The sequence below is a fragment of the Equus caballus genome, chromosome 24, assembly GCF_041296265.1.
Source record: "Equus caballus isolate H_3958 breed thoroughbred chromosome 24, TB-T2T, whole genome shotgun sequence".
NCBI classification, from domain to species: domain Eukaryota; kingdom Metazoa; phylum Chordata; class Mammalia; order Perissodactyla; family Equidae; genus Equus; species Equus caballus.
In genome coordinates this window covers 50,655,342-50,676,662 of record NC_091707.1, presented here as the reverse complement: position 1 = coordinate 50,676,662, position 21,321 = coordinate 50,655,342, and the positions used below count along the sequence as shown (strand labels likewise).

Below are 21,321 nucleotides of genomic sequence, written 5' to 3'. Positions count from 1 at the left end.
GCGAATTCGTGTAAACTGCCTGGATGAGTAGCTGCCACATTGCAAGGGCTCGGTAAAGACTTTTTCAATCATTGTCATTACTATTGCAGATGCCTTTGTTGTAATTCAAAGAGCTGGAATTCAAACCCAGGCCTTCCATTTCCAGGGTGCTGGCTGATGGGGGGCACACAGACCTGGGGGTGATGTCCAGTGCTTCCTCTCTCCAGCTGGTACCCTGGGCAAGTCCTGGTCCCTCCCTGGGCACCGTTCTACTCATTTGTAAAATAATAGTTTCTACTTTGCAGACAGTGTTGTCAGGTTTAAAGATTAATGGAAACAAAATGTCCAGGACACAATTAGTGCTGGATAGATGGCAGTAACCCTCGAAAAGGAGAGGTCTTTCTTGAGAAGCCTGTTTGGTAAACGCTCTCCCCGGGGAGAAGGGATGTGTGTCTGGTTTCTGTCCTCTTTGCTCACCGGGGCTCTGCGGCGGACGCCTGCAGAACTCCGCCTTCCTGAAGGGCGCGAAGTGTCCCCTGGGTCTAAAATTAATAGCCACAAAGAAAAAGAAAAAGGGCAGCCGTTGTGCCAAGAACTGTGTTGAGCTTGACTTGCAGCAATGCAGGTATTTTTATGGCAACCTGGAAGTGAGCTTCTTATTTTCATGAGGCAGATCAGACATGGGGACAGGCAACTGGCACAAGGACACAAAGCTGGGAGATGACCAGGCTAGCAGTTTGACCTAGGACTGTCGAATTCTTTCTGCCACACTCTGGCACGTTCCAGAGCCCCCATCCCAATTCCCAGTCAGTGACCTCCCCTCCTCCTCGCCCCGTCTCACCTCCATCCCAGCTCCTCAGACCCATCACTGCCCAGCAGGTTGGCCACACCATCGCCTTGTGCTTTTACTGGTGTCTTCCCACCAGTGCTTCTTAAGCTGGAGAGTCAAATACTGAATGCTCGCATTAGGTTGTGTAGAACATTTTGTTCTGTGTGTCTGAATTCATGGGTATTTAATCTCTTTAAGATGCTCTGGGACCAGGCTGGGGAAAATGGATTCTGGGTGCCACGCAACCCCTTGCCATGCCCCTCTGGGAAGGGCCCCGTCCACACTTGGGACCCTGCAGGGCTTGGCCTGCCCTTCTCCTATAACCTCCCCTTGGGAAGAGGAGGGCGGGATTTTGCACACACTTCTTTTTGCCCAGCTCATGGCACTTCTTTGTTTTCAGTTGAGAGGGAAAATGTGCAGAAGAGGACCTTTACGCGATGGATAAATCTACATCTAGAGAAGGTAAGTGGGCCCTGGAGTTTCTAAGTGGTAGATTCGTCCGTAACTGAGTGTACAGTTCATTGTGCGCTGAGAAAGAAGTGATGGCTCTGTGTTGGTGGGGGGGGTGTTATGTTTTTTTCATTAATTCGTTTACACATCTACGGAGTGCGTTCTCCTTGCTGGGTGTCCAGCTTGGAGCTGGGAACATGGAGGTAAGACAAGACGTGGTTTTCTCCTCTTGGGGTTCTCAGTCTCGTTGGCGAAGAAGAGGTGTGTCTTTCAGTAGGAATAGATGAGCAAAAGTAGAAGACCTTCCTGGTTGGAAGAATCCAGACCTTTCTATGGGCAGGAGGCAGTTGCCCTCGGATGCAAACCCAGCGGGGTGGGAGGCGTCTTGAGGTCTAGTACTTGGATTGATTTATGCGAGAACTCCTGACGCCTCTCAGCAAGGCCAGGTGCCCTTGTAAATCACACAGCCTTGCTATTAATCAGCAGCATCCCCTGCCCCTTTTGGTGCATCGGTACCCTGCTTAGCGCACCGCACATCTCTTTTAGCCTCATGATGATTCTCGTTACCCCTCGTTCTGTTACAAATGAGCAAACAGAGGCTTCGAGAAGGTAGAAGGCTTCTGCAATCCACCACCTAGAAAGAGGCTCCTCCTGTGCCTTCTGCACATTCAGCTTCATGGCCCTTCTTTCCCCCTTTTCCTTTCTTGGTAACATTCTCGGGCCGGGCCATTTTGAATTGCATTTTGTCTATAAGCTTCTCGTGCATACACACTGTAAAACGAAAGCGCTCAACCACCTCGTCCTAAGAAGCGGACAGAATGATGAGTAGCAGAAAAGGGGCAGGGACCTGATAAACAGCTCGGAGGGAGAAATCTGAGCCACCTCGCGCACTGGGTTAGGCCCCAAGACAGGAAATATTCTAAGTTGCCCCGGGCTGGGGGAGGAGAGAGTCTTTCTCTCTTTAAAGGCTGCCGGATTTATCAGGATTCGTTTTACTCTCTGCATTTCTTCTTAAATTCCACTCCCTGGTTCTCCGAAGAGACCCAGTCCAGTCCTCTCATTTCTTTCTAAAGCTGGTAGTATTCAAGTACCCCACTTGAATTATTTTAGAAATATGTGTTTTACTCTCTCCTCTCCTCTTAAAAGGTACGGGAGTAACCATTGACTGTCCTTAGAGTTAACCCAAAAGAAAGGTTCTTAGGGGAAATCATCGTAATGGTTAGAAAGCAGAGAAAATAAATAAATGTGGTTTTTAGGATCTAGAGCTCCTGATCCAAATTCTCATTCACATAGGTTACCTTTAGGCCTGTAGTATTTCCCGAGCAGGCCCTGGACCACCCACACCTCTGTTCCCCACCCATCGAATGGGTTCCTTGGCTCAGGAGGTTCCTGAACTCTTTAGGTGAAAGTCTGTGTGTCATGGGTGAAGCATTATAAATCATTTGCCACTTGTTTTGACTATTGGTGCGTTTTGGCAGTGCTCATAAAGTGACATGTTATTTTTGGAAAAAAGGAAACCCGTTCCCCAAACCTGATTTCACTGAACTCCTAAATTGATGCCTGATGTGTGTCCGGGTAGCTGGAAATTCCTCCTGGTGGACAGAGTGTAGCCATGGCGTCTTTCTTTCTTTCTTTTTTTTTTTTTAAATTAAAAAATAAATACAGCGAAGTGCAGAGGGTGACATAGCACATACCCACGCGCTCACTCACCCCCCTGAACCTCTGTCACCATTTCTCGTATCCGGGGTTTTCTCCTTGGCTGTGCCCCTCCTTTTTCTGGGCAGGTGGGTAGCACCCACTCTGAAGACAAATCAGATAGCACCTGAAACTGATGCCTAATATAAACAGGGCAAAATTAACAGCCGTGTTTCCAACCTTGAGACTCTCAAGAACCCCCTTTCATGTAAAGGAAACCCAGGAACGCCTTGGGGAATTGGGCTTAACTGCAATTTGAAGGCTGTCAGAAATATTTACTGAGTCTCTGGCTTCTGGAAAAATTCCTTAATTCACCCAAGGCATTAGATCACGAAGAAAGCCCTGGGGGTTCTGTTTATTTGGCCATACCAATCTCGTGAAGCCCGCGGAAGGCTGGGGCCCGGAGAGTGTTTTCACTGGAGCCATTTCAATTTCTCCTCCTGCCATCTCGCAGGATGGACTCCAGCCAAGGCCCCGTGTGCTGCTGCCGCGGCGGCTCTTACAGACACTGTCAATGGAAATTATTCTCCAGCTTGAATGCAGAAGCAGGGCTTGGCCACGGTCGGGGCTGGTCACTGGGAATTTTGTTAGTCCATCGATCAGGGGGTGTTTTGTTCGGGTCTCACGGTTTCTGCCTCGCATTAACAGGAATAACATTTCCGTAAGAGGCTCTGTAACCTGACGCCGGCAGCCCGGGAGGAATGCACCCGAGAAGCTGCGGGAGTTTGCAGAGAAAATAGTTTGCCTTTTGGTTCAAAGTCTCTGCTGTCCTTGAAGCAGAGCCCTCTTCTGTGCACCTGTGGGTGGAACTGCCCCGTATTTTGACTCACGGGGGGTCGGGAGCTCACGTGTAAGGAGTAAGGAAATGCCACCTTCCTTAATAAGAAAAGAAAACACAGACCCTCAAGGCTCTCACGGGGAGGAGGCCTTCCTGGAGGAAGAGGGTGCCGGGGCCACAGCTCCACCGTGTTTCCAAGATTTTCCTTACTCTGGCCTTTCTTTCCTTTTCCTGGCTCTCTGGCTGGTTACAGTTGCCGCCACCCCCATGCGTCCTGTCTCCTATGTGAACACCTCCTTCCATTGTACCCAGGAGCAGAGTGAGCACCCAGCCCAACTGTTGTAATGTTGCCAAAGGCCCCAGTTCCAAAAGCTAAACAGAGAATTCATGCCGGGGTCAGGGCTCATTAAAAATGCACGTTTCAGGACCCTGTTCCCTGAGAATCTGGGGCAGCAGGCGCTAACCTTACTGCATTCAGGAGTTATTATCAAACTTGTTTAGTCAACAGAGAGCTTTCTTCAAGCAAAGTCTTACCTAGAACCCTAAATAAAGGCCGATAAGAGCTGAGCCTCTGATAAGTGGGTACAGTGCCCCCATGGGGTGCCCTGAAGCCGCTCTGCTGACGCCTAGGGTTCCGGGAAACAGTTTGCAAATCCCTTCATTGGAGCATCTGACTATAAGTTACCGCCAGCCCCACGGACCCCAGGCTGCATCCGGCCAAGCTCTCGTTGGACCCCGTGTTGGACGGCACAGCATCGGGTCACCTAGACTGTGGATCTCTCCAGGTCAAGCTCAGAGAGGAAAGCTGGGGTCCTCCTTCCCACGCAGGCCTTCTCCATGCTCCGGATCCTGTGTGGAGAGTTCTCTTTTCCCCTGGGAAGAGGGGAGAGCCCGGGTGAACTGGGGCTGCCACTGAATGACCCGGGGAACCCAGAACAAGAAGCAAGTGGGGCCGAGAGAGGGTAATTCAAGAGCCGTTCCATGAGGAGGGCCAGCTGAGGACATCCCCCTTGCACATCTCCAGCTGGGAGGTGTACAGCCCCTGGATGCAATGCCTTACTAGAGAGGGCCCCCCAAGACTCGGCAGAAACCAGCTTAATAGTAAGCTGGTTTTACTGATGCTGTTAATCTGGGAAGGTGCTATTAATCTGTGGCAGACACTTTACCTGCATGATCCCATTCCATTTTGGCCTCTATCCTCTGGGACCTTGCATATGAAGACTCTCAGGCCCAGGGAGGTTAAGGAAAACCACCAAGGGCAAGTCCCTGTTGAGGGCAGACGCTGGATTTGAACTCAGTCGTGTTGCTTCTCTCGGAACAGGTGAAAGGTGCGTCTTGAGACAACATTGGTTCATCTCAAGAATCTTGGATTTGTGGAGGAACAGAGGGAGTGGCATTCAGCTGATTAACTTTTTTATACAATTTTAATTAGTTTGATTTGTTAGAAAGAGCATGTGTTGCTTTGATAGCTAAACATGGAAATGTGTATGAGCTTGTACATATAAATGAGCCTCTCAACCTTTGAGTTCCCGACGGACCTACACGCTTGGGGGTGGAAGGAATTCTCTCCCGCTCCCGACCATCAGCCGTTCAGTGGGCCCGCTGTGTGTCCATCCACCCTCCACTCCCTCTCAAGTCACTCACAGCAGCCACCCACCTGGCTTCCTCTGCTGAGGGCCCCACCTCCAAACCTGGACCAAATATTGATGAAGTGACAACAGGCACCTCAGGCAGGCGCACCCGTGGAGACTGAGCAGGTCCTGAAGGTGGGGGGCCCTGCCAACACCCCAACTGAGGCCCAGAGGGTCACTGACCATGGTCACGTCATCACGGTGGGATCCAGGCTGCCCTTGTGTTCACCCCATGTGTCCTGGTGAGGAAGCAGGACTGTACCAGAGAGGTGACCTGACCGAACACTGGGCATGCCACCCAGCCTCTTGGAACCTGTTTCCCCAAATCTGAGGTGAAGGGCTTGCACTAGCTAGCTTCCTGTGAGCCCTGCTTCTAGAATTATTTTACTCTGTGGAAGGCTGTAACCAAGACATGCATTTCTTTCTCTCCTCAAGGAGGAATGTGGATGTAATCTACTTTGGGGGTCTGATATCCCAGATTAGAAGGGTCCCCACGGGTCTCTTGTTCAGTTGGCTGCCTGACGCTGAGTCCCACCCGTCCCCCCCACCCCCACCCCCCGGCCGCACTCCAGCTCGCCTCCCGCCCGGCACCACCTTCAGGGACATGGGCTCACTCCCTCCTCAGGCGGGCCTTGCTGCCCGGCTGTAGGTGGGTCTGGAAGTCTGGACACTTTGTCTTGAGTGAAACCTGCAGCCCTGAAGTTCTTGTGTGGATGCCACAGGTCACTAATCAGCTGCTTTCTTCACCTTCTTCCACAGTGCGACCCACCTCTGGAAGTGAAAGATCTGTTCATTGATATACAAGATGGCAAAATCCTAATGGCTTTGTTAGAAGTCCTGTCTGGGCGAAATCTGGTACGTACGTCATAGAAGCGTCGGGAGGAAATAAGATGCGAAGGAGAACAGTGCTGAAGGTTTCTTTCCAATACTGATCTATGTGCGTGTACACATTCCTGGCCATAAGTAAGTCCTGTGGCAGGAAACCTGGCAGGTGACATTCCTTTCCCAGGGACTAAGAGTGATATTGTGGGTAACTAAGCAGTATCTTTCTTTTTTCTTTTTTAGCAAATGTACTTTAGTAAGTAAGTAAATAAGTAAATAAATGCTCAGTCTTTTCTGAGTCCTTTAAGGCTATAGATGGGAACGAGATCATTAAAGTTTAGCTCACCAGTGATTTTATTAATTAGAATGATAGCTAAGAATCAGGAAGATGGAGGAGAAAGACCTCATGCCAACCAAATTCTATTATCCATCCCGAAGCGAAATCTAGAACTGCTGGCTTCTAGAACCCTCTTATAAGTATGACTGAAGTTGAATTGAAGCAGCTGGTCTTGAGGTTCATGAGTGGGAATGAATCCCACTTTGGCTCCTTGCAGATGTCCCCCTGTTGCGTGTGTCTGCTGTGTGCAGTTCGGTCCTCTTTCTCCCCTGCACAGAGCAGCGTTTCTCAGCCTCAGCACTGTTGACATTTGGGTCGGATCGTTCTCTGTCGTGGGGCTGTCCTGGGTGTTGCAGGATATGTGATGGCATCCTTGGTCTCTACCCACTGGATGCCAGGTGTGACAACCAAAAACGTCCCTAGACATTGCCAGACGTCCCCTGAGGGGGCACGGTGATTTGGCCAAAACGCCAGCAGTGTCGATGGTGAGAAACCCTGCTCTGGAGTCGGGTGTTTGATTTGGCCTGAGTGACCCATGGTGGCCGATAGAGAGGTGCAGTGATGGAGTCCAGCTCTCCCAAGCCGCAGCTCAGCCCGGCCGGGCCTCTCCAGATCTGTGTTCAAAGTCAAGGGCCCCTACTCTGCCTCAGATCTATTGTAGCTGGAGTCTTATCACACCCTTCACCCTTCCCGTCTTTGCTGTCCCAGTAGCAAAATGGGAGATGCCCGTGAGCCGCACCCCAAGGGGCTGTGCACGGTTACGTGATGAATCCCAATGAAGGCTGCACCCGTTGCAGTAAACATAGCATTTGGTTTCTTAGCAGGTCTAGCAATGAGCCAGCAGCGTCGTTCCCAAAGGGCTTCCTGAAAAACTGTATTGAAGTCCCTCGTTCTGTGTTCCCGGCAACACAGGCTCCCACTCTGTGGCCCGAGCACTGGGCGATGCTGCCATGTCCCTGATGGGCCTCCGTTAAGAGTCTTTGATTCTGGAGCCCAGCTGAGAACAGGCCTCCTCTTCCCCACCAGCCCTGCCTGGCGGTTCCCACCTGGTGGAGCTGACGCCACGGGTTTGCTTTGTTGCGTAAACCATCCACCTGGAGGAGCCTCAGTGAGCTTCAGTTCAGGAGGAGCTGTGTGATGCTGCTCCCAGGACTGACAGCTGACGGCTGAGTCGGCTTCTCCAGCACCTGTCTCGCTTTCTGTGTGCCACACTCTGTTTCTCTCTTTCTCCCTCTCTCCATCTCTCTCTGTCTTTTTCTCTGTCTTTGTCTCTGTCTGTCTCTCTGCCTCTGTATCTCTGCCTCTATCTTTCTCCCTTTGTCTCTCTCTTTCTTTGTCTCTCTCCCTCCTCCTCTCTCATTCTGTTCCCCTCTCTCTCTCCCTCTCTCTCCCTCCCCCTCTCTCCTGCCCACCCTCTCCCCTTCTCTCCCCCACACCCAGACCTGGGATAACTGTCCACAAAGCTCTTGGCCAGAAACCAGAAACGTCTGCTGCCCAGGGAGGGACTCGGAGGATGATTTAGGGGCTGTGTGGTGACGCCCCCAGCGGACGCCCCCTGCCCTGACAGAAGCCATCAGCGCAGCAGACGTGTCACTGCAGGTCTCTGCAGGAGGGAGGGGTATCCAAAGCCAGGAACCGGGTTGGAGAGAAAAATCTGACGACTCTGTCCCTCGTTTAACCCACCTGGGTCCCCCCCATTCACCAACTCGAGTGAGTTAACTCCCAGGAACCATAAATAAGGGGTGGGTTTCAGCTCTGAGCCCCTAACTTCCTCTTGAGATTCATGTGAAAAAGGTACAGAATAAGAAAAACACACCCAGCGGCACCCCTGGGCATTGAGCGCCTCTGTTGGTTTCACTGCTCATTTTGCTCTGTTTTGTGTTACAGCTGCATGAGTACAAATCCTCGTCCCATCGTATTTTTCGGTTGAACAACATAGCGAAAGCACTTAAGTTTTTGGAAGATAGCAATGTGAGTATTTGAAACACATCTTGTAGACACGGGCTTTCCTGTGACAAAAAGGATGTAATTTGAAGTGCTGGTCGCAGGAGAAGCGTGTAAAGCGGACCCTGCTAAAATGGTCAAATTAAACTAAGTTTACATGTAACGGAACTCACTCAGCTAATCCAGCAGTTGGAGCGATAGTCCCTGACTCCCCCCCCCCCCGCCCCTCTGTGTCCATCAGGATGAAAACTCTGATGGACATCCAGTCATGGGAAGGACGGAACAGCTGACTGGCTCTCAGATCCTTAGAACTTAGTTGACATTTTCTTTTTCATTCCCTTGAATAAGGGTACAGTGAGCAAGTCAGACCGTGAAACTTTCTCTTAGAACTCAGAATGTGGGAGAAGCAAAGAGGAAAAGGGGTTAAATGAGCCAGGGGAAAATTACAAAATTCTCCCCTCTTTGATAGAACCTTCTAGACTTAAATTCACTTTTTCTGTCTTTTGATCTCTGATTCATGTCCTTCAAAAATGAGAAGGGGTAACCCTAGAGGGGTGAAATTTCCAGAGCTCCGCTTGCATTGTTTCACCAGTTAGTCTGGGGAAAACCCCTGAGCATCAGCGTGGATGGTGAAGCTTCATCTGATTCACTCGGGGCTCTCGATGGGAAGCGGTGGAAGCTGACCTCGGCTGGGGGAAGCAGACAAGGAATTGGCTGGAAGGATGCTGAGTAGGGCACGGAATAACTTGAAGGGCCGGAGAGTCAGGGATGGAACCTGGGGATGCCAGGCCTGCGGTGCCCCCTCAACCTGCTGCCCCCGCTGCCTCTGGGAGAAGGACATCACTGCCGCCACCATGGGCCCTGGAATGAACTCCATGACACACGTTCAGATCCAGAGGCCTGGGCTGCCAAGCCTGGACCACTGCCCACACCCCAGCTGCCAAGTGGGGAGGGGAAACACCTTTGGCTTCTGAAGGGGGAGGTGGGCTGGCTCTGCCTGCCATACTGTGGGGAAAGCCCCAGACTTGGGAGGGAGTTCAGACGTGGCAGCCACAAGCCCAGCAGAGTTCATAGCAGCATCATTGACAGGAGCCAAAAGGTGGAAGCAACCCAAATGTTCACCAATGGATGAATGGGTAAACAAAATGCAGTATATCCATACAATGGAATATTATTCAACCATGAAAAAGAATGAAGTACCAGTACAGGCTACAGCATGGATGCACCTTGAAAACATGAAAGATGGCAGATATGGAGGACCACTTATTCTATGATTCCATTCCTTTGAATTATCCAGGACAGGGAAATCTCTAGAGGCAGAAAATAGATTAGTGGTTGCTTAGGGTTGAGGGAGGATGGGGGATTATGGGGGTGATCCATAAAGAGCCTGGGTTTTTTTCTGAGGTGATGAAAACATTCTAAAATTGACTGTGGTGTTTCCAGCATCAAGAAGGTGGTGCAGGTGGACTCTGAACTCACCTCCTCCCATGGACTCAACAAATTTACAGCTACTTTTGGAACAATTACTCCTGAGAGAGAACTGAAAACTGGGTAAAAAGAACACTCACAACAAGGGACAGTGCTGACTGAGGCGGAAGAGGCAGGAATTCCTTCCTGGAGAGGAAAAAGCCACGTCCAAGCCATAGCGCTTCACGGCCAGCCAGGAGCAATCTTAAGCCACATAGAGGATCAGCCCCACTTTCCAAACCTGAAACAATTGTGTGCTCCCGTGCCCAGGGCTGGCCCCACTCAGCTGCACTCCTGAGAGAGCTGACAACAGCCTTGCAAGCTGAAGACCTACAGCAATTGTCAGCCCCTGAGCCTAGCAGCCAGCCACACTCAGTGCCTACCCACTTAATAGAAAAACTGCTACAGGAATGTGCTATTAGACCTCCCAGCCAACTGCACTGGGGCTGCCCACACTCAAGAAAGTCACTGAAGGGACCATAGCAGCTGCACACCGCTGAGCATTACAACCATCCCACAAGGGGGACAGCCTAGCCTCCCTGTGCACCTGCAGCAAGAGCAACCCTACCACAACAGAAGGACACATGTAGCCCACACAGGGGACACTCCTGGAACATTTGGAACTGGTGACAAGAGGAAAGCACACTGCTGGGCTGCACAGGGCATCTCTTACATAAGCCCATTTCTCCAAGATCGGAAGACATAGCTGATCTACCTAAAACGTAGATATAAACACAGAGAAAGAGGCAAAATGAGGAGACAAAGGAATATGTTCCAAACAAGGGACCAGGAAAAATCTACAGAAAAATAACTAAATGAAACAGAGATAAACAATCTACCTGACAAAGAGTACAAACTAATAGTTATAAGGATGCTCACTGATCTTGGGAGAAGACTGGATGAACTCAGAACTTCAACAAAGAATTGGAAAATATAAAAAAGAAACAAATTCACTAGAGGGATTCAATAGCAGAGTAGATGATACAGAAGAACAGGTCAGTGAGCTGGTTGAAAGACTAGAGGAAATCACCAAGCTGAACAGATAAAAGAAAAAAGAATTAGGGGCCAGCCCTGTGGCCAAGTGGTTAAGTTTGCATGCTCCACTTGGGCAGCCCAGGGTTTGCTAGTTCAGATCCTGGGCAGGGACCTACACACCACTCATCAGGCCATGCTGTGGCAGCATCCCACATAGAAGAACTAGAATGACCTACAACTAGGATATACAACTATGTACTGGGGCTTTGGGGAGAAAAAAAAAGGAACATTGCAACAGATGTTAGCTCAGGGCCAATCTTCCCTTACCAAAAAAATAGTAAAAAAAAAAAAAAAAAAAAAAGGATTAAAAGGAACAAGGACAGGGGCTGCACAGTGCTTAGGTTTGCGCACTCTGATTCCACGGCCCAGGGATCGCTGGTTCGGATCCTGGGTGTAGACCTACACACCGCTTATCAAGCCATGCAGTGGCAGGCATCTCACATATAAAGTACAGGAAGATGGGGACATGAATGTTAGCTCAGGGCCAGTCTTCCTCAGCAAAAAGAGGAGGATTGGTGGCAGATGTTACCTCAGGGCTAATCTTCCTCAAAAAAAATAAATAACAAGGACAGTCTAAAGGACCTCTGGGACAACATCAAGCACACTAATATCCATATTGTAGGTGTCCCAGAAGGAGAAGAGAGAGACAAAGGAGCAGAGAATCTATTTGAAGAAATAATAGCTGAAAACTTTCCTAACCTAAGGAAGGAAACAGACATCCAGGTACAGGAAGCACAGAGAGCACCAAACAAGATAAACACAAGGAGGCCCACACCAAGACACATTGTAATTAAAATGTCAAGAATGAAAGGCAACAAGTTACAGACAAAGGAAACCCCATGAGGCTATCAGCTGACTTCTCAGCAGAAACCTTACAGGCTAGACGGGAGTGGCACTATATATGTAAAGAGCTGAAAGGAAAAAACCTACAGCCAAGAATACTTTACCCAACAAGGTTATCATTCAGAATGGAAGGAGAGGTAAAGAGTTTCCCAGACAAGCAAAAACTAAAGGAGTTTATCACCTAGAAATCAGCCTTACAAGAAATGCTGAAGGGACTTATTTAAGTGGAAAAGACCACAAATAGGAATAAGAAAATTATCAAAAAAAAAAAAAAACAATAAAACCACGAGTAAAGGCAAATATACAGTAAAGTTAGCAGATCAACCACCTATGAAGCTAATATGAAGGTCAAAAGAGAAAAGTACTAAAATTATCTATTTCCACGATCAGAGGGTAATGGATACACATACACAAAAAATAAGTTAGATATGATATCAAAAACATAAAATGTGGGGCCGGCCCCGTGGCCGAGTGATTAAATTCGCGTGCTCCGCTGCAGGTGGCCCAGTGTTTCATTGGTTCGAATCCTGGGTGAGGACATGGCACCACTCATCGAGCCACACTGAGGCAGCGTCCCACATGCCACAACTAGAAGGACCCACAACTAAGAATATACAACTATGTACCAGGGGGCTTTGGGGAGAAAAAGGAGAAAAATAAAATCTTAAAAAAAAACCCATAAAATGTGGGAGGAGAATAGTAAAAGAGTAGAGCTTTTAGCAAGAGGTCAAGCTTAAGAGACTATCGGCTTAGTATAGATTGCCATATACGTAGGTGATTATAAATGAACCTCATGGTAATCACAAACCAGAAACCTATAATAAATGTACAAAAAATTAAGAGAAAGGATCCCCAACATAATACTAAAGAAAGCCATCAAACCACAAGGAAATAGAGCAAGAGAAGAAGAAAGGAACAGAGAACTACTAAAATATCCAGAAAAAAAGTAACAAAATGGCAATATGTACATTCTTATCAATAGCTACTTTAAATGTCAATGGACTAAATGCTTCAATCAAAAGACATAGGGTGGGGGGCCAACCCTGTGGCTGAGTGGTTGGGGTTCCACACACTCTGCTTCAGAGGCCTGGGTTCACAGGTTCAGATACCCGGTGTGGACCTGCTCCACTTGTCCACCATGCTGTGGAGGCATCCCACATACAAAATAGAAGAAGATTGGCACAGATGTTGGCTCAGGGCTAATCTTCCTCACCAAAAAAAAAAAAAAAAAAAGACATAGGGTGGCTGATTGGATAAAAAAACATGACCCATATATATATTGCATACAGGAGACAAACTTTAGACCTAAAGGTACTCAGAAACTGAAAGTGAAGGGATGGAAAAAGATACTCCAGGCAAATGGCAATGAAAAGAAAGCTGAGGTAGCAATACTTAGATCAGACAAGATAGACTCTAAAACAAAAACTGTAACAAGAGACAAAGAAGGGCACTATGTAATAGACATAAGAGCACCTAAATATATAAAGCAACATAAAAGGAGAAATAGACAGCCACACAATAATAGTAGGGGACTTTAACATTCCATTTACACCAAAGAGTAGCTCATCCAAACAGAAGATCAATAAGGAAACACTGGCCTTAAATGAGACATTAGACCAGATGGACTAAGTAGATATATACAGAACATTCCATCCAAAAACCACAGAATACACATTCTTTTCAAATGCACATGGAACATTCTCCAGGACAGATCACATATTAGGCCACAAAACAAGTCTCAATAAATTTAAGAAGATTGAAATCATACCAAGCATCTTTTCTGACCACAACGGTATGAAACTAGAAATCAACTACAGGAAGAAAATCGGAAAAGCCACAAAAATGTGGAGATTAAACAAAATGCTACTGAACAGCAATTGGGTCAATGAAGAAATCAAAGGAGAAATAAAATACCTGGAGATAAAAGAAAATGAAAACACAACATGTCACAATTTATGGCGTACAGCAAAAGTGGTTCTAAGAGGGAAGTTTATAGCAATACAGGCCTACCTCAACAAACAAGAAAAATCCCAAATAGACAATCTAATAGTGGACAGAAAGAACTGGAAGAAGAAGAACAAACAAAGCCCCAAATCAGTAGAAGGAAGGAAATAATAAAAATCACAGCAGAAATAAATGAAGTAAAGCTTAAAAGGTAGAAAAAAATCAATGAAAGCAAGAGCTGGTTCTTTGAAAATATAAACAAAATTGACAAACTTTAGCTAGACTCACTAAGAAAAAAAGGGGGAAGGCTCAAATAAATAAAATCAGAAATGGAAGAGGAGAAATTACGACGGACACCTCAGAAATACAGAAGATTATAAGAATACTGTGAAAAGCTATACGCCAACATACTGGACAATCTAGAAGAAACGGATAAATTCTTAGAATCATACAACCCTCCAAAACTGAATCAAGAAGAAATAAAGAATTTGAATAGACCAATGACCAGTAAGGAGATTGAAACAGTGATCAAAAACCTCCCCAAAAATAAAAGTCCAGGACCAGATGGCTTCCCTGGTGAATTCTACCAATCATTCAGAGAAGGCTTAACACCTATCCTTCTCAAACTCTTCCAGAAACTTGAAGAGGAGGGGAGCCTTCCTAATTCATTTTGTGAAGCCAACTTTACCCTAACACTAAAACCAGACAAGGGCAGCACAAAAAAAAGAAAATTATAGGCCAATATCGCTGATGAACATCAATGCAAAAATCCTCAACAACATACTAGCAAATTGAACACAATAGCACATTAAAAAGATCATACGTCATGATCAAGTGGGATTTATTTCAGGGACGCAGGGATGGTTCAACATCCCCCAATCAATCAACGTGATACACCACATTAACAAAATGAAGAATAAAAATCACATGATCATCTCAATAGATGCAGAGAAAGCATTTGACAAGATACAGCATCCATTTATGATAAAAACTCTGAATAAAATGGGTACAGAAGGAAAATACCTCAACATAATAAAGGCCGTATATAACAAACCCACAGCTGACGTTCTCAATAGAGAAAAAGTGAAAGCTATCCCTCTAAGAACAGGAACCAGATAAGGCTACCCACTTTCACCACTCTCATTTAACATAGTATTGGAAGTCCTAGTCAGAGCAATCAGGCAAGAAAAAGAAATAAAAGGGATCCAAATTGGAAAGGAAGAAGTGAAACCATCACTATTTGCAGATGACATGATTTTATATATAGAAAACCCTAAAGAACCCACCAAAAAACTTTTAGAAATAATAAACGAATATAGTAAAGTCACAGGATACAAAATCTGCATACAAAAATCAGTTGCTACACTAACAATGAAGTGGCAGAAAGAGAAATTAAGAATACAATCCCACTTACATTGCAACAGCAAGAATAAAATACCTAGGAATAAACTTCACCAAAGAGGTGAAAGATCTGTACACTGAAAACTGTAAAATATTGTTGAAAGAAACTGAAGAAGACACAAAGAAATGGAAGGATATTCCATGCTCTTGGATTGGAAGAATTAACATAGTTAAAAGTGTCCATACTTCCTAAAGCAACCTACAGATTCAACGCAATCCCTGTCAAAGTTCCAAGGACAATTTTCACAGAAATAGAACAAAGAATCCTAACATTTATATGGAACAACAAAAGACCCTGAATAGCCAAACGAATCCTGAGAAAAAAGAACAAAGCTGAAAGTATCACACTCCCTGATTTCAAAATATACTACAAAGCTATAGTAATCAAAACAGCATGGTACTGGCGCAAAAACAGACACACAGATCAATGGGACAGAATCAAGAGTCCAGAAATAAACCCACACATCTACGGACAGCTAATTTTTGACAAGGGAGCCCAGAACATTCAGTGGAGAAAGGAGAGTCTTTTCAATAAATGGTGTTGGGAAAACTGGACACCCACATGCAAAAGATTGAAAGTAGACCATTCCTTTACACTATGCACAAAAATCAACTCAAAATGGATTAAAGACTTGAATTCAAGATCTGAAACCATAAAAATTCTAGAAGAAAACATAGTACACTCTTCAACATCGGTCTTAGCAGCATCTTTTCAAGTACAGGTCTGACCAGGCAAGGGAAACAATAGAAAAAATAAGCAGTAGGACTCTATCTAACTAAAAAGCTTCTGCACAGCAAAGCAAACCATCAACAAAACAAAAAGATAAGCTAACAATTGAGAGACGATATTGGCAAACTATATATCTGATAAGGGGTTAACACCCAAAATATATAAAGAACTCGTACATCTCAACAACAAAAAAACTAACAACCCAATTAAAAAATGGGCAAGAGATCTGACCAGACATTCTCCAAAGAAGAAATACTAATGGCCAACAGGCACATGAAAAGATGTTCAACATCACTAACTATCAGGGAAATGCAAATCAAAACTACAATATGATATCACTTCGAGGCCATCAGAATGCCTGTAATTAACAAGACAGGAAGCAAGTGTTGGAGAGGACGTGGAGAGATGGGAACCTTCGTACACTGCTGGTGGGAGTGCAAACTGGTGCAGCCACTATGGAAAACGGTATGGAGATTTCTCAAAAGATTTAGGGTAGAACTACCATATGATCCAGCTATTCCACTGCTGGCTATTTATCCAAAGAACATGAAAACACAAATGTGTAAAGATATACGCACCCCTACATTTATCGCAGCACTATTCACAATAGCTAAGACTTGAAAGCAACCTAGGTGCCCATCAAGGGACGAATGGATAAAGAAGATGTATATATACACAATGGAATACTACTCAGCCATAAAAAGGGTGACATCTTGCCATTTGTGACAACATGGATGTGTTTTACATACATACATCCATGTATGTATACACGCTTAAGTGTATTATGCTAAGTGAAATAAGTCAGAGGGAGAAAGTCAAATACCATATGACCTCACTCATAAATAGAAGATAACAACAGTAACAAACAGAGAGATGGAGATTGGATTGGTGGTTACCAGGGGAAGGTGGGGAGTGAGGAAGCAGAAAGGGGTCATTAAGCACATGTGGATGGTGATAATGGTAATTAGTCTTTGGGTGGGGAACATGATGTAATCTACACAGAAGTCAAAATATAATGATATACACCTGAAATTTGTATAATGTTATAAACCAATGTTAATGCAATAACAAAAAGAAAAAACATTAAATTGACTGTGGTGACACTTGCACATATCTGTGACTATGCTAAAAACCATTGAACTGTATACTTTACGTGGGTGAAGTGAATGGAATGTGAATTTTATCTCAGTAAAGCTATTTTTTAAAAAGTGCATCGCACTGACGCTAGAACAGCTGGCCTCTGTGCAGACTCAGTTTTGCCATCAGCCTCGGCTCTCGTGGCAGTTCAGAGCCTGGGTCCTGCTGTGGCTTGCCATCCTGGAAGATTTATGTGGATTCTCTGAGCCTCAGTTTCCACATCTGTAAAATTGAAGTAGTAAAAACCGAACCTACCCAGAGCCTTGTCGAGGACTGACTGCCGGTCCAGGTAGAGGGGCAAATCGCCTCCCACTGCCCAGGGCCAGGACTCCGTCGCCTGCGACTCTCTGTCCTTCCCCACCGCCCCCCGCCCCCACCGACTGCGGCCTGCCCCTGGAAGGGAGTGTTAGGCGTGGCTGCTCCGAGCAGTGTCCATGCCCGAATTCCAAAGGAGCCTTGTTTGTGTGATAACACGGGGCTTGGAACAACTGTCTGGGATACTCATTGCTCCTCCTTCCAGCTTCGACTCCTAAGTAATTTCCTCCTCTGTCAGCTGCCCGTGTTGATGGGTTTGTAATGTCGGCAACGCTCTCCCACTGCATTTGTCCGAGTCACCCACGGAGCTCGTAGGTTGGCTTCCAACGGTTCGGGGCACGCTTACCAAGTGTCTCCTGTGGGCCTGGGGCTGCCCTCAGTGTTGGGGACACGCAGCTGCAGTAGAAGCACATCTGTGCCTTCAAGGAGCTTAGAGTCTGGCAGAAGAGACCCCATATGGACAGTGTGTGCTCCACCTCACACCAGGGGCTTGGAGAGGAGCAATGATCCTGCAGAGGCGACGACAAATAGCTGGCCGGGGAGCCGGGTGGGCGGTGTCCCAGGTGGGACACCATGCACAGGCGTGGCGGTGCGGAAGTGCTCACTGGAGGCCTGGCTGCCTGTAGTTCATCCCAGAATGCTCCCAAACTGTCTGCAACAGCTATCTCACGGTACATAGAACAGGAAAGCGCCCCCTCTTCATTTTTCATTTAAAAACCTGGAAATATTCCAAACGTGGCTGTGTTATGCAGCTTTGCACCCCATTTGGGTTCATTTGCCAGGCAGGTAAGACAGGTGAATGGCCCCGTGGGGAGCTGAGTGCGGGTGGGTGAGATAGAGCGAAACAAGCATTTCAGAGGCAGCCTCCACCCCATCCCCAGAATCCACAAATGCTCCTGGGCTCTTACTGGCCCCTTCCTATCCCACTGCCCAGCTCGAGGAGGGACAAGCCACAGTGGCTCTGCTGGGACAAAGAAAGTGCCCGGAACTGGGTGATTGATGCTAAACAGGTGCCAGGAGGCGCAGCGTCAGGTCCCGTCTGCCCCAGGATTCAGACGTTGTTAGACTCGGCTGGCCCGTGTCCCTCCGTCTCTCACACAACTGTGCATCCCAGAGCATAGCGTTCACTCTGAGTCAGAGACCGGCTGCTCCACGGGACCAGCTCTGTGACCTCCATCAAGTCATTCAACCTTTCTGAGCCTCGGCTTCCTCATCTATGAAATGAGTATATTATGACCATTAAATGAACTAACCCATGAAAACCTCTCAGCAGGAAGTCAGGGCTCCACAGCGGAAGGCATTATGAGATGACCCTTATCACTGCCCCACTCTCGATGGGCCAGCCAGAGGGGGAGGAGGAATATCCCATGAGCCTGTTGGTCCACTTGTCAGTGTGGTGAAAACAGCAGGGCTGGGGGAACAGGAGGAGGAGGACGTTGTCCCTGAAGCTTCTGGCTGTCACATTATTCAGCATGGAGAACCAGACGGCAGCTGGGCGCCCACGACAAGGTCTTCAGGAATATCTGCTCCTTGGGGCTTTGGACCACCTGCAATTACCACCTTCGCTCGTGCTTTATTCTCCAAATGGCCTTCGCGAGAGCTGCTGCCCCCCCGCCCACCCCTCTCCGGCCTCCCGTCCTATTCATGGCGTCCCTCCAGAGCAGCTCTGTCATTTTCTCCCTTAGGAATGTTTCCCGTGACCCTCAGCTCCGAGGGCCATGCTGGGCTCCCTCCAGATGGGAGTGAAGCCTGGGATGATCACCTTAACTAACCGCTTTGATTCCCCGGCACTGGAATGTGTTCATAAGCCACAAAAATGGAGGGGCTGTGGGAGCAGAGGTTCAGGAGACGAGCTGGCCGCGTATCCCAGGTGATTCATCACACGGGACGTGTGCCCGTGACGAATGCGCATGAAAATTGGACCTGGATTTGATCGGCTGTGCTGTTCACAGTACTGACAACTTCCTTCCTGACTCCAGCCTGCCAGAGATGATGAGCTCGTGCTGTTCTAAATTACAGTTTTGGCATCAGCCTGGAACAGACCTGAGCCGGGGAACGCAGGAGTCTCTCCATCGATTAGGAACGCCCAGGTCCTAGTGATTGGTGTTGTCAGAAACCCCTGATAAACTGATAGGATCAGAGACCTTAAAAAGCCCCGAGGGAAAGGAAGAAAAGACTGTGTGAGATGCTTTCCTCATGTTTTCTCTCCCAGCCTCCCTGGCAGAATTTCACAGCGTAGATTTGAAAGTCTCCCTTGACTTAGTTTACTTCTACTCTCTTCCTCCTAAAGAATGGGTTTTACATTTGTAAATGGTTGTGAAGAATGAAGAAGATGATGATGTGGTGGAGACGGATATGCCTGCCAAGTCTTAAATATTTACCCTCTCGCCCTTCACAGAAGTTTCCAGATCTCTGATCGATGGACTCAGATTTTGTTTGCAGAATAAAATGATGACTTAGGGCTGTGGTCCTCAGACCTGAGCCTGCATCAGAATCACCTGGGGCGCTGGTTAAAATGCAGACTGCCAGGCCCCACTCCCAGAGTTTCCGACTGAATAGGTCTCGGGGAGAATTTGCATTCTGAGAAGTTCCCAGGCAGTCAGTACTGATGCTGCAGGTCCAAGGACCGCACTTTGAGAACCAGTGCCTCAGGGATTCACCAAGAGCGTCCTCCTGGGGTCAGAAAATAGTTAAATAGGTCATCTCCTAAGGGTTTCTCAAACAGGCATATTTTAAGCAATCAGTAGGCTATTGTGGAATGATGCAGAAGCTCTGGGTGTCAGCCCCATCCCAACACACTTTCTAATTAGCAATGGATAATTATCTCGCCCATCGTGGTCCGTGATTGCTGACGTGGGTGCTCTGTGTTTGTCCAACGACGTGTTAAATCTGCAGGTTTGGTGGTGGTGGTGTAGCCTGCAGACAGACCTGGGGGCACTGACCATCCCTCCTTGGGAGAGAATGACAGACCTTACTAGCTGTGTGACCCTGGGCGTGTGACATTTGACCTCTCTGGAGTTACCTCACCTGAAATAGAGAGATAAAAGAAGTACCTACATTGTGGGGTTGTTGGGAGGACGAACTGAGTTAACACTTGTCAGGAGCTTAGAATGGTGTCTGCGCGTGGTGAGTGCAACGTGCGTGTTTCTCAAACACAGTTACACTTTTCCATGCTGGGTCCCTGAGAGGGGGCTGTGGGCAGCACCGAATGGAACAGATGAGAAAGAGAAACAGGCCCACAAGGGCATCAGAAAGTAACATTTCAACCCACTTGGACACCCCGTGAGCTCACGAATGGCTTTTCTCCAGGTCAAACTGGTTAGCATCGACGCGGCAGAAATAGCCGATGGAAACCCCTCTCTGGTTCTCGGGCTGATATGGAACATAATCCTCTTCTTCCAGGTAAGAGAACTTTCTTTCTGTAACGCGTGGTAGCGATCTCCTTTAGAATCTTTAGCGTCTGCTCAGCACCAGCAGGAGAGTGGGATCCGGGGGGGAGACAGGGAGCGGTAGTTCCTGACACATTTGGGCTTTTCTGTTTCCTGGAAAAGAAACAGAGGAATTTGGTGGCTGCAGATTTGGGTCCCTATGATTTTAAATATGGTGTGAGCTCTGTTCCCCAGAGGAGTGGCTCCATCCTCTTGGGACTTGAAGAGTGAAATATTTACTTCAAAAAATAATTTCGTTCTAAGTGTCATAAGAACTGGGGAAATACTTCCAACCCAAAATTGAATTTGGTAGAGTTACTTTCCTACAATAACTCAAGGGTTCGGCAGAGATGATTAAAGAGCTTGTAAAGAGAGTTCGGACAGTGGAAGGGGCAGCTGTGACAGGTGAGACCTTCTTTTTAATTGACCTCCCAAGAGGAGAAATGATGTGCATGGAGGGGACTTGCTGGGGCTTCTGGCTCCACGCTTGTGTTTCAGAGACAAACGAGCACAAACAAGGTTTGGAGACGAGATCCAGTTCTGTGTGAACCTTGAC

At 47.3% G+C, this 21,321-nt stretch overlaps 1 protein-coding gene across 16 annotated transcripts in view; it reads left to right on the top strand.

Annotated features, from left to right (window-relative positions):
- CLMN (calmin) overlaps nucleotides 1-21,321 on the top strand; it is a 114,495-nt gene that overhangs the window by 72,974 nt on the left and 20,200 nt on the right. For all 16 annotated transcript variants that reach the window (XR_011432133.1, XR_011432132.1, XR_011432136.1 and 13 more), the window contains 4 exons: nucleotides 1,209-1,270; nucleotides 6,122-6,217; nucleotides 8,409-8,492; nucleotides 20,647-20,739. Coding sequence is in view for 9 of the 16 variants with exons in the window: in XM_023628338.2 (XP_023484106.2) it covers nucleotides 1,209-1,270; nucleotides 6,122-6,217; nucleotides 8,409-8,492; nucleotides 20,647-20,739 (335 nt within the window). In the remaining 7 variants the exon portion in view is untranslated. The remainder of the gene's footprint in view (nucleotides 1-1,208; nucleotides 1,271-6,121; nucleotides 6,218-8,408; nucleotides 8,493-20,646; nucleotides 20,740-21,321) is intronic.